At 44.9% G+C, this 12,500-nt stretch overlaps 1 protein-coding gene across 1 annotated transcript in view; it reads left to right on the forward strand.

Annotated features, from left to right (window-relative positions):
- LOC119574711 overlaps window positions 1-9,262 on the forward strand; it is a 31,726-nt gene extending 22,464 nt beyond the window's left edge. Inside the window, exons 13-19 of the mRNA XM_037922114.1 lie at window positions 212-467; window positions 1,913-2,126; window positions 3,059-3,191; window positions 3,958-4,087; window positions 4,947-5,072; window positions 5,699-5,841; window positions 6,116-9,262. Of these exons, the coding sequence (XP_037778042.1) occupies window positions 212-467; window positions 1,913-2,126; window positions 3,059-3,191; window positions 3,958-4,087; window positions 4,947-5,072; window positions 5,699-5,841; window positions 6,116-7,462 (2,349 nt within the window). The 3' untranslated portion in view covers window positions 7,463-9,262. The remainder of the gene's footprint in view (window positions 1-211; window positions 468-1,912; window positions 2,127-3,058; window positions 3,192-3,957; window positions 4,088-4,946; window positions 5,073-5,698; window positions 5,842-6,115) is intronic.
- The last annotated feature ends 3,238 nt before the right edge of the window (window positions 9,263-12,500 follow it).

Genomic DNA, 12,500 nt, shown 5'->3' on the forward strand with positions numbered 1-12,500 from the left:
AATATTTCAAAACGTCGATAAACTTTACGAAAACAAACACAAGAATCGCAGTCTATTTTTTCTTTACTTTCCAAAATCCATTTTTACAAAAATCGCGATCTTTATCTTAAAAAAAAAAAAACGCGATCTTTTTATCTTTAGCTACAACCCCCCCCCCTACAACCCCACTCACCCCCCCCCTCTCTCTCACCCCCATTTTCCCGCCAAAAAGGAATCGTACCTGAAACTCCCTCCGTCCGTTCTCTCGATGGCGACTGGCGAGAGCGTCAGGCTGGAGTTCGTGTCCTTCGGCAACGACAAATTCTTCCGTGGCAGCCGTCCGTTGGGAATGCCCGTGATCACTGCACGAATCACGAACACGACCGTGGAAAACCTGTCGGAGCCGGTGACGTATACGATCGCCGAAGCCAACACGGACGCAAACGAATCCCTGTTTCGGCCATCTTGCGTCTACTGGGACGATGCAGGTGAGTGTTTTTTTTTTTTTTTTTGTTTTTTTTTTCATTATATATATACATCTACTTCTTCTTTTTTCTTTGTTGCTTTATATATATATAGATAGATAGATAGATATATAATTATTATAATTATTGTTATTATTATTATTATTGTTGTTGTTATTATTATTATTATTATTATTTTCTATTACTATTACTATTACTATTATTATTATTATTATTATTATTATTATTATTATTATTATTATTATTATTTGCCTTTTTCTAGATATTTTTTTTCTTTTTCTTCTTTGTTTTTTTTTCTAGATATTTTTCTTTTCTCTCTCTCTTGGAGTTTCTCTTTCTTTCTTTCTTTTTTCTCTGTAGGGGGGGAAGGGGTAGGTTATAAAATTTTGAAATTAGGGAAGATTTTTTATCTTGTATTTTCACTTCTTGCCTTCTCTCTTTCTCCTTCTTTCTCTTTCTTTCTTTCTTCTTTTATTCCTATTCTTATTTATTCTTCTCCTTTCCTCCTTTTTTCTTCTTTTTCTTCTTTTCCTTCATCTTCGTCTTCTTTTTCTTCTTATGTTATTTAGAGGGAAAGTTTTTTTTTTAATTAGAAAACGAAATAATAATAAGTTAGTGAAGGATTATTTCAATTTCTCTCTTTTCACAACATTAGTTAGTTTTAATTGTTCTTAATTAATGGTTTATCAGGATTATAGGATAAGCAGGGTGATCAGCGAGAAATTTCTGCCATTAAAATTATATATGATCTTTTATTTGTAAAGTTGATCTTGAAAATGTTAGCTTTGTTCTGAAAGGTTATTGCTACCGTCTCCATCGTCATCACATCCACCTCCTTTTTCAACCATCACCAACTTCCTCCTCCTCTCCTCTCTTCTCTTCGTTTCTCTTCGCTTCGCTTCGCCTCTCCTTCTCTCTTCTCTTCGCTTCTTTTTTATTTTATTTTATTTTATTTTATTTTATTTTATTTTCTTTCTCTTCTCTCTCTTCTCTTCTCTTCTCTTCTTTCTTTTCTTTTCTCTTCTCTTCTTTTCTTTTCTTTTCTTTTCTCTTCTCTTCTCTTCTCTTCTCTTCTCTTCTCTTCTTTTCTTTTCTTTTCTTTTCTTTCTTTTCTCTTCTCTTCTCTTCTCTTCTCTTCTCTTCTCTTCTCTTCTCTTCTCTTCTCTTCTCTTCTCTTCTCTTCTCTTCTCTTCTCTTCTCTTCTCTTCTCTTCTCTTCTCTTCTCTTCTTTTCTCTTTTCCCCTCTCCTCCACTTTCCTCTCCTCTCCTCTCCTTTCCTCTCCTTTCCTCTCCTTTCCTCTCCTCTCTCCTCCTCTCTTCTCTTCTCCTCTCCTCTTACCAAATCTTCTAATACTACTCCCCCCCCCCCCCATTACCACAATCACCATCATTTTCATCCCCAACCACCCACCTAGGCCCTGTAACCCCGCCCCCTCCCCCGCCCGCAGCCCAGGATTGGTCGAGCGCCGGCATGGAGACCCAGACAGTGGGCGGAGTCACGACCTGCCACGCCTCCCACCTGACGGCCTTCTCGGTGCTCCTGGACCCGATGCCCTCCGCGCTGGGCGCCCACGAGAAGGTCCTGTCCGTCATCACCTACGTGGGCCTGGCCCTCAGCACGGCGGGGCTGGCGGCCACCGTGGCCACCTACGCCATCTTCAGGTGAGGGGGGAGGGGGAAGGGGGGAGGGAGGAGGGGGAGGGGAGGGATGAGATGGGAGGGTGGGAGAAGGGAGAGGGGAAAAGGGGGAGAGGGGGGGAAGGAGAAAGGAGGGGGAAAGGAAGAGAGGAGAGTGAGAAAAAGAGAGAGAGAGAGAGAGAGAGAGAGAGAGAGAGATAGAGAGAAGAGAGAGAAAGAGAGAGAGAGAGATAGAGAGAAAGAGAGGGGAGTAGGGGAATGGAGGGGGGAAAGGTAGGGGAGGGTTGGGGAAGGAAAGGGATGAGATGGGAGGGTAGGAGAGGGGAGAGGGAAATGTAGGGGAAGGGAAGGGGGTGATGATGGGAAGGAAGGGGAGAGGCAAGGGAGGTTGAATAAAGAGGGTGGAAGACGGAAGATGGAAAGAGATAGAGAAAGGGACGGATAAGTGGGGAAGGAGAAGAGATAAGGGGAAAAAGGGGAGAAGTCGAGAAAGATAAAAAATATATATATATAAATTACGAAACGAAACTAAGACACAGCTAATGAGCAACACTAAACCCATAACGTTTCGAGTCAAGTTCGTTTCCTTTTCAGTCGGGATCACCAAAGAGAGTTTAAATTTCGTTGTTTCCGCCCACAAAGAACAATCTATTTTTGTTCTGAATATCACGGATTTATTATTTTGTCGGTCTTTTGTAACTTCCTCATTATTTTTTTCACGTTATATTTCATAATTAAGACTTATCTTTTAAGCCTTTTTAAGGTGATAACATGAAAAAAAAAATTTTTTTGTGATATATTTTAAATTTAATTTTTATGCTTACTCTTACTAAGCAAAAATAAATAAACTTTTTTCGATTTTTTTAAAATATAATTTTTTTACGCTTATTTTTTTTTTTTTTTTCGTCGTTATTATTGATTTCTAATTTCTTTTCCCCCTATTTTTTTCCGCCCAGGACTTTGAACCGTGACCGGAGCGGCAAAATCGTGATGAACCTCTCGCTGGCGCTGCTGCTTCTCAACTGCGTGTTCTTCATCACGACGCAAGTGAAACCCACGTCCATTGCCTGCACTGCCCTGGGAGCCGCGGTGACTATTCTTTCTCTTGTGTTTTGGGCATTACTATTCTTTCTTTTTTTTTTAAGATTTGGATTTAACTTCTTTTTTTTGGGGGGGAGGGGGGTATTTTGTTTGGGGATATATATATATTTTTTTTTTTTTTCTTGTTCATTTTGAAGAGATTCGTCGTCTTTATTTAAATTTTGTGGATTCACTTTTTTTTTATTCAGTGTATCGTCCAAGTATTTATTTCGTAAAACATTTACTTTATTTTGTGTTCATTCTTCAAATCAAAGTAGCTTCAGAATTATCATGGAATTGTGGTTCTTTTTTTTCCTTTTTTTATTATCAGTCTACACTTTACCATCTTTGAAAACTCACGCTATCATCAGTTTGTTTATTTTCACACGCATTTTACACAATATCTAACTCCTTTCCCTCTATAACCACACTATCTCAACACCATCATCACTATCGCAACACCATCATCATCATCATCTTAAAACCACCATCCTTTCACCACACCACGTCATTTCTAACCCTCTCTCTCTCTCTCTCTCTCTCTCTCTCTCTCTCTCTCTCTCTCTCTCTCTCTCTCTCTCTCTCTCTCTCTCTCTCTCTCTCTCTCTCTCTCTCTCTCTCTCTCTCTCTCTCTCTCTCTCTCTCTCTCTCTCTCTCTCTCTCTCTCTCTCCTCGATACACCACCCTATCACCACACACCACCCCCCTTTCCCCACCACACCACCATCTCTAACCACCTCTCTATCTCTCTCTCTCCCCATCCCCCCCCCCGCAGCTCCACTACCTGGTCCTCGCCGCCTTCGCCTGGATGCTGATCGAGGCCGCTAACATGTACCAGCTCCTCATCACCGTCTTCGCTTCGGCCGAGACTCACTTCATGGCCAAGAGAGTGGTGGCGGCCTGGGGTCAGTTTTGCGCGTTCGGTTTGGTTCGTTTGTGTGTGTGTGGGGGGGGGGGGTTCGTTTGTGTGTGTGTGGGGGGTTGTTGGTTGTTTGGTTGTTTGGTTGTTTGTGTGGGGCGGAGGGGTGTTGTTTGTGTGTTTGTTTGTTTGTGTGTGTAGGGGGTTGTTTGTGTGTGTAGGGGATTGTGTGTGTGTGTGTGTGTGTGTGTGTGTGTGTGTGTGTGTGTGTGTGTGTTGTGTGTGTGTGTGTGTGTGTGTGTGTTTGTCCGTGTGCTGTTATGTGTGTGTCCATGTCTCCTCGTGTGTATATGCAATTCCGTACATATTACCTGATCTTGAGTATCTTCCATCATAGATAAATCCACAGTCTTATTTGTTATTATCTTATTTAAAAAAATATCCACACACATGCACTCTATCATTTTTAAATAAAACGTCAGAAAAAAAAACATAAAACACCATAACAAGCATCAGTTACATTACTTGTTATTTTATATAAAAAATATCCAACACATGCACTTTTTTTTTATAAAACATAAAAATATATTTTAAAAATCATTAAAAAGACATCAGTAACATCATTTGTCATTATTTATTTTTAGAATATCCACACATTCTTTTTTAACTAAAACATCAGAAAAAAACATAAAATATAAAAATAATCAATAACATAATTTGTCATTATCTCTTCAAAAAATATCCACACAAGCACCTCTGTTTTTTTACTAAAACACCAGAAAAAAACATAATTTGTCATTATCTCTTCAAAAAAATATCGACACAAGCACCTCTGTTTTTTTTACTAAAGCATAATTTGTCATTATCTCTTCAAAAAATTACGACACAAGCACCTCTATCCCCAGGCATTCCCTTGCTGGTCGTCGTGACTGCCTTGGCGGTCGACTACAGAGTTTACCAAGACGAAGAGAGGGATATTTGTGTTATCAACCCGAGGCATAATGTTATCGTGTACTACGCTGCGTATATGGGTAAGGCGTTTGGGCATTTCTGTTGTATATAGTTTTATTTGTGCAATTAGATTTTTTTTTTCTATGGGATATCGTTTTTTTATTTTTTTTTTAAGGATTTATTTTGGATGTGCTGGGAGATTTTTCTGTGCCCAAGGAGAGTGATTCGTATTTTGCTCGTTGTTGACAGAAGAAAGTTTCTGTTTGACTATAAAATAGACTTGTTTTCTGTAATTATTGTAGACCCTCTCTATCAGTGTCCCCTCTATGAATTTTTTTTTTTTCCTGGGTACAATTTCTTTTTTTTTTTTTTAGTTTTAGTCTCACGATGTTTTAGATTCCGTATTTGTTATAACCACTCCATTAATATAGGTTTTTTGATAACCATGGATAGCTTTTCCCTAAGCATCTTCCGTTACTTTTTTGTTTGGCGCTATATGTCTAGATCTCAATTATTTTAAAGGCATTAGGTACTCTAATACCCTTACTTAACCTAACCTAAGCCTAACCTGAACCTAACCTAACCTAATATATATCTTTAGTGATTTCGTGATTTCTTTCGAAATACCCTTACTTAATACACATCCTTAGTTATTCCGTTCTCGATTAATTGAATATATATAATCCCTCGACTCCACTTTTCGCAGGACCCATCTGCTGTGTGCTTGCCGTCAACTGCGTCGTGTTTGTGATGGTGACCCGCGTCCTTTGTCAGAGGCGCCCTCGGTCCCACAAGCCTCACTCTTCTTCAGTCACCCCTAAAAAGGAAGGCCCCGTGACCCTGGCGCAGGTACTGGGGGTTTAAGACAAGGTTTACAAGTGTATTAGGCTGTGGATTGGGCGGCTGTGGGTGTAAAGGGGCGATGCGGTGGCAGTCGAGTGTGACTGTTCGTTCGATTTTTTTTTCTAGTTTTTGTTTGTTTGTTTGTGGTGGGTAAGACTGCATGAATTGTGGAGTGATTTTAGAAATAATATGTCATGCTGTTGTTCTTTTTGCCCTTTTTAGGAAAGGTATTGGTTTGATTATTCGTTTGATGTCTTATGCATACCTTTGTTTCGCCCAGGTGCGTGGCGCCGTGACGGTGGTGGCGCTGCTGGGCGTGACGTGGGTCGCGGGCGCCGTCAGTATCGGCTGGGCGCGCCTTACGCTGCAGTACATCTTCTGCATCACCACCCCGCTGCAGGGCCTGATCATCTTCGTGGTGCGCGTGGCCCAGCACCCCGAGGCGCGCGCCGCCTGGATAGCCCTGCTGACCACGGGCACGCTGCGCAGGCGCCCTCCGACCACGCACACGCACTCCACGCACTCCTCGGCGCACACGCACTCCACCACCTCGACGCCGCCGCGCAACCACCACTCGTCGGCGCGGACCGTGTCCACGCGCGCCTCGCCGCTCAACTCCGTCAAGAAGTCCTCGTCGGCCGTGCGCAACGGCTCCACGAGGCACGCCAGGGGCGCCAGCAAGAACGGCAGCAAGAACGGCAGTGTGTACAGGTGCGCCTCCGGCACCATGGACTCGTCTTCCAGGACCTCCGGCAGGGGGACGCTCCTGTCGCGCATCGTCAGCCGCCTGAACAGCGGAGGCCTCGAGCCCCACGGGTCCCCGAGGGCGGAGCGCGGCGGGGCGGAGCCCTCGGCCGCCACCAAGACGGCGCTGCAGGCGATGCCGACGGGCTGCGCGCAGACGAATCTGTCTCCCCAGCTGTACGAGAGTGAGGCATTTTTTAGTCAGGCCCTGCTGGACGAGAGCTACTACCAGCACAGCGCCATGAACGGCCACACGCAGAGGCCGCACTCCCTCGTCCTGCTGCGGACGGAGAGCCACGGAGGCGCGGCCAAGGGCCAGCCCCCCGTCGCGCCGCCGCCCTTCGCCGGCTCCCAGATCCCCGCCCTCCTGTCGCCGAACCAGCAGCTGCAGACGCTCCTGAGTGCCGGCGTGCCCCCGGCCATGATCCCGAGGCGGTCGCTGGGCTCCCTCATGCTCCTGGGCGAGGGCAAGGAAGGCGACGACTCCTCGTGGCACTTCGTCAGGCCCCCTCCCGACGGCCGCAGCGACCCCATGGACAGCGACCTGCCCTACGACGAGCGGAACGGCGGCGCCTCGCGCACCCCGACGGCCTTCAGTCGCACAGCCGTCGTGGAGACTTCCAGGCGGCGGATGACGACGACGGCGGCGGCGGCGGCGACGGAGAGCGGGTGCGTGGTGCTGGCCGGCCAGCGAGTGGCGACCAGGGCTTCCCCGATCATCATGGCCGCCGAGGGCAGCGAGGCGAGCCCCTTCTCGGCGCTGACCAGAGCCAACAGCGAAATGCAGATGGGGTCGCCCGCCGTAGACGCAGCGGCGCTTCGGCGAACGGCTTCCGTGTACATGCTGGGCGAATGGGAGGACCCGAGGTCGTCGCAAGCTTGAGTTCTCAAGGTCCTCAGCATTCCTAGAAAGTTCATCTTCTTTAACATCTCAAAAAAAAAGTTCAAGTTCTAAAGCTCCTCCAAGTTCTAAAAGTTCTAAAGCTCCTCCAAGTTCTAAAAGCTCTAATAGTCCTCCGAGTCCTCCAAGTCCTTCCAGTTCTAAAAAGTTCTCAAGTTCCGTTACCACTCGAATCCAAAGACTGTGTCCCGCCGACGGGAAACTCACAGAAAAGACAATACAGATAAAATGCCTTGTGAGCGGATGTGTTCGTGTTTGTGTGCGTGTGTGTGTGTGTGTGTGTGTTCCTAGCGGTCTTGTCTCCATGCGTACATGTGTATGTCTGCGAGATAGAACTTTATATATGAAGTAGAATAGTTTTTTTTTTGGAGTGTAACAAAGGCAGGTCATACCAAAATAACAAATGTAAACTAGTCATAATACTAGAACAAGATCATTAGTTTAATTGAGTGTCATTCCAGGAGAGCAACATTGCAAGTAATCAGAAAATCGACAAATGTGATTCGAACTTTAATTCAGACACGATCACAAAGTCACAGACAATATCAATTGGGATTTTCTCTCATTAAAGGATATTTAAAAAAAAAAAATAAAAAATAAAAGTGTGTTAAAAAATAATAATAAATAAATAAAAGTGTTTTGAAAATAATCATCGATGACGGTGTTGCATGTTGCAATACGAAGTTGACGTGTTCTGATTACTTCTGGACTGCCAAGGCTCTGTTGAAATGCTGAGACCTCTCATATCTAGTATTATTTTTCAAACCATTTTTATAGCCAAATATGTGAAATGATGAGTATAAGATTTACTTTAATTACAAACACTCCTAACTCAGTTTTGGCCATAGCAATTTATTTAGTCATATAATAGACGGTAGAGCAGGAACTGTAGTTTGTAAGATGAATTAATGAAAGCCATAACGTTATATAACTTGACTATATAGCTGTTGTTACCATAGACGCCGTCAGGAAACTCAGTACATTTTGCTATTTCACATTTCGAATTCAGATTTTTTTGAATTCAGATTTTGAGGTATGTTGTACATAGAATTCTTTTTTTAGGATCTTCAATGCGATTTTTTGGAGCAGTCTTTTATACGACTTGTATTCCTGATATAAATATGAAAAAGACAGTAAAATACTAAAGATTTTCAGGGTCAGCAACATATGAAAAAATACATGGTCACAGCACGTACCTCTCGTCCGGACTCTGCAGTGAGACTGAGTTTTCACGTGTATATGAATGTAAATATAAATATATATATATGTACGTTTGTCTCGTCGTGAGTATAATCAAAAGAGTAAACTAATTCAGTGTGCATTTTTTTAGCATCTGACCAGAAACTAGTCTCTGTCAAGCCTGAACAAGAACAAAGTTGTCAGGCTGATGAACATAGTGTGTGTTCCGAGGCAGTAGGATGTCTAGGCAATGGTAACGTTCTTTTGCGAGGTCCCGTATACCCCTGATAGTAAATATAGGGCCTATCTTTGAATATTTATTCGAAACGCCTTTAAAAAAAGTAGTGATAGGGTAAAAAAAAAAAGAAGATAAGAAGAAATATTTATGATAAATAAGACGTGTATTTATTTAAAAAGAAAAAAATCAACAGATTATGTTTAGTGATATTTAGTTGTTTTGTATAAATAATGTTTTGTTATGTTTTAATAAAGTTATTGGTGTTCAATAGCTTTCCACATTGCCAAGAAAGAACTACTTTGTCTATAATTATATGAATATTCTGCCTATGAGAATATTGTACACAATAAATATTATGATACTGGTATTCTTTTCTTCTTCTCCAGTCACATCCATACATAAGGATATTAAGTGTATACATGAAGAGACTTCATGTATACACATGAGACTTCAGCTCTCGGTAGTTGAGGGACACCGGTTGATGAGCGTATTATGGCATTGAGACTGAAGCATGCTTTTGGCTTCATGTCTCTTATTGTTGTATACGCCCCTATCGATGTTTGTAAAATTGATGTGAAAGAGGCGTTCTACGCCAAACTCGCATCTGTGGCAGACAATTGCCCCCGGTGAGATATTTGCATTGTTCTGGGCGACTTCAGTGCGGTATTCGGCTGTGACCGAGCTGGCTATGAGATGTCTGTCGGCCCCCATGGCTCGGGAGCTGATCCCAGCAGCGAGAATAGCCTTCTTCTCCGGGACTTTGCTAGGTCCCAGAAAATGAGGATTTCCTGGTACCAGCGCTCCAACCCGCATCGCTGGACATGGTACAGCGATACGGGTACAGTGGCCAAGGAGATCGACCACATTCTTGTTAGCACACGATGGAGGATCCTCCAGAACTGCAGGGTTTACCGGAGTGCCGAGTTTTGTGTCACCGACCATAGAGTGGTTGTGGCTACCTTGCGGGTCCACTTCAAAACTCCCCGTCCCTTCAGTGGCCCACCCAAAGGTGTTTCACCTGGACAGACTAAGGGAGGAGGAGTGTGCCCGTGGGTTCACCATGGCAGTCTCTGACCGATTCACAGAACTCGACAACCTGATGGACCCAGTTGCTCTGTGGGAGCTCTTCAAGCGCATAACACTCGAAGCAGCTCAGGAGTCCATTGGCGTACGCCCGAGGGCATGACAGAATTCCATCTCCCTGGAGACATTAGAGGCCACTGAAGTGTGTCGCAAGGCTTGGTGAATGGGAATCAAGTTTGCGTCGCTCCATGGTGCGTAGGGCTCGGACACTGCTAAGAAGGGACAAGGAACAGTTCATCAGGAATCTTGGTGAGGAGGTTGAAGGCCATTTCTTGGTAAATGACCTTCACCCTGCCTACCAAGCCCTGAGAAAACTGAACTCTAAGCTCTCCTCACAGATGACTGCAGTCCGATGGATGGATCATCTCAGATCATGCTGGGGTTCGTGAACGTTGGGTTGAGTATTTTGAACAGTTGTACCAGGTAGACCCTCCAACAGTTAGCTTGGATGCAAGCGATGTCTCAGTGCCTGTGCTGGACCCACCCATCAGCGAGGAACCTCCTACCCTAACAGAGGTTAGGCTGGCGATTTCCAATCTGAAGAGTGGGAAAGCTGCAGGCGTATGTGATATCCCTGCTGAACTAATAAAGGCTGGTAGTGAACCTATGGCTTGGGGCCTGCATACAGTCCTGACTGCCATGTGGCAGTCTGGTACCATTCCCCCTGACCTGCTGAGGGGCGTGGTCATCCCTCTCTGCAAGGGGAAAGGGGATCGTTAGGATTGTAGCAACTACCATGGCATTACATTGCTCAGCATACCAGGCAAGGTTCTCACCCACATTCTTCTGAAACGGATCCGCAACCACCTACTGAGGCATCAGAGACCGGAGCAGTCTGGATTTACTCCTGGCAAGTCCATGATAGACCATATACTAGCGCTTCGAGTAATTATGGAACGCCGTCGTGAGTTTGGTCGTGGGTTGTTTGCAACCTACATCGACCTCAAGAAGGAGTTTAACTCGGTGCATCGGGAATCACTATGGAAGATCCTGAGACTCAGGGGAATTCCGACACAGATTATTGGCCTAATAGCAAGCCTTTATACTGGTACTGTAAGTGCTGTAAAGTGTGGTGGGGGTCTGTCGAAACAAGTCGGTCTGGAGCAACACTAGGCAATATCAAGGTCTCTGACCTTGACTTTGCCGATGATGTTGCTATCCTATCTGAGTCCTTGGAGACACTGGTGGCGGCTCTTGATGCATTTAGTAATGAGGCGAAGCCCCTAGGCCTAGAGGTCTCCTAGACCAAGATCAAGATTCAGGACTTTGGGGGCCTGTTAGGGGAACCCGTTCAGACGATTCATGCTTGTGGCGAGGACGTTGAAGTTACAGAGAGTTTTACATACCTTGGTAGCATAGTCCATATCTCTGGGCTGTCAGACAAGGGAAATCAGCAGACGAATTGGTCTTTGGGAAAAAGGAGCCATGAACTCGATCAACAAGAGCGTTTGGAGATGTTGGTACCTATGAGAAGGACCAAGCTGCGTGTCTTCAAGGCCTTGATACTGCCTGTTTTGCTCTATGGAACGGAAACCTGGGCGCTATCCCGTGCCTTGGAGTCCGCCTTGATACCTTCGTAAAAAAGTCCCTTCGCCGGATCATGGGGTACAGTTTGGGAGGACCACGTGTCCAACCGGCGGTACACCCTGAGACTGGCATGGGACCCGTTACTTGAATAATCCGGATCGCCAACTCAGGCTATATGGCCACCTAGCTCGTTCCCTGTGGACGACCCCTGCCCATCAGGTTGTCTCTCTGCGAGACAACCCTGGGTGGAGGAGACCTGTGGGACGACGCAGGAGATCATGGCTTGGGCAGCTCGACGAGACCTGTCGTGAAGAATTAGAGATGGGCCGTGGGCCTGCTTGGAGTCTCGCCTCGAGGGATCCTCGTGGCTGGAAGCGAAGGGTGGATGCGGCCATTCGCCCCCGTCGGCGTTAGCCCCTTCACGATGATGATGATGATGAAAATAATCCACTCGCGCCCATATGTATTATAAGCTGATGTTAATGATTAATATTTGAAAGACAGATTTTAAACCCCATATGTACGTCATTGTACATATGGGGAAAAAACGACTTAAATTTGGATTTTTTCAGAATAAGTACATATTTATCTGCATGGATTTAGAAAAAAAAATATGTTCATTGGTTAATCAATTGTCAGCCAATTATTATTTTTTATTTAATGAAAAAAGTAAAAGGCATTTCAAACCTGTATTGCAAAGACGTAAAAGAAAAAAAATATTTCCTCTCTCTCTTTCCCTCTCTCTCTCTCTCTCTCTCTCTCTCTCTCCTCTCATCTCCTCTCTCCTCTCTCTCCCTCTTCACCTCCCCCCCTCTCCCTCTCCTCCCTCTCCTCGTCTTTTCTCTCTCCCTCTCCTCTCCTCTCTCTCCTCTTCTCTCTCTCCCCTCTTCTCTCTCTTTTCTCCTCTCTCTCTCTCTCCCCTCCTCTCTCTCTCTCCTCTCTTCTCCTCTCCCTTTCCCCTTTCCCTCTCTCCCTCTCTCCCCTCCCTCTCTC

Source organism: Penaeus monodon, chromosome 6, assembly GCF_015228065.2.
Source record: "Penaeus monodon isolate SGIC_2016 chromosome 6, NSTDA_Pmon_1, whole genome shotgun sequence".
Classification (NCBI taxonomy): Eukaryota; Metazoa; Arthropoda; class Malacostraca; order Decapoda; family Penaeidae; genus Penaeus; species Penaeus monodon.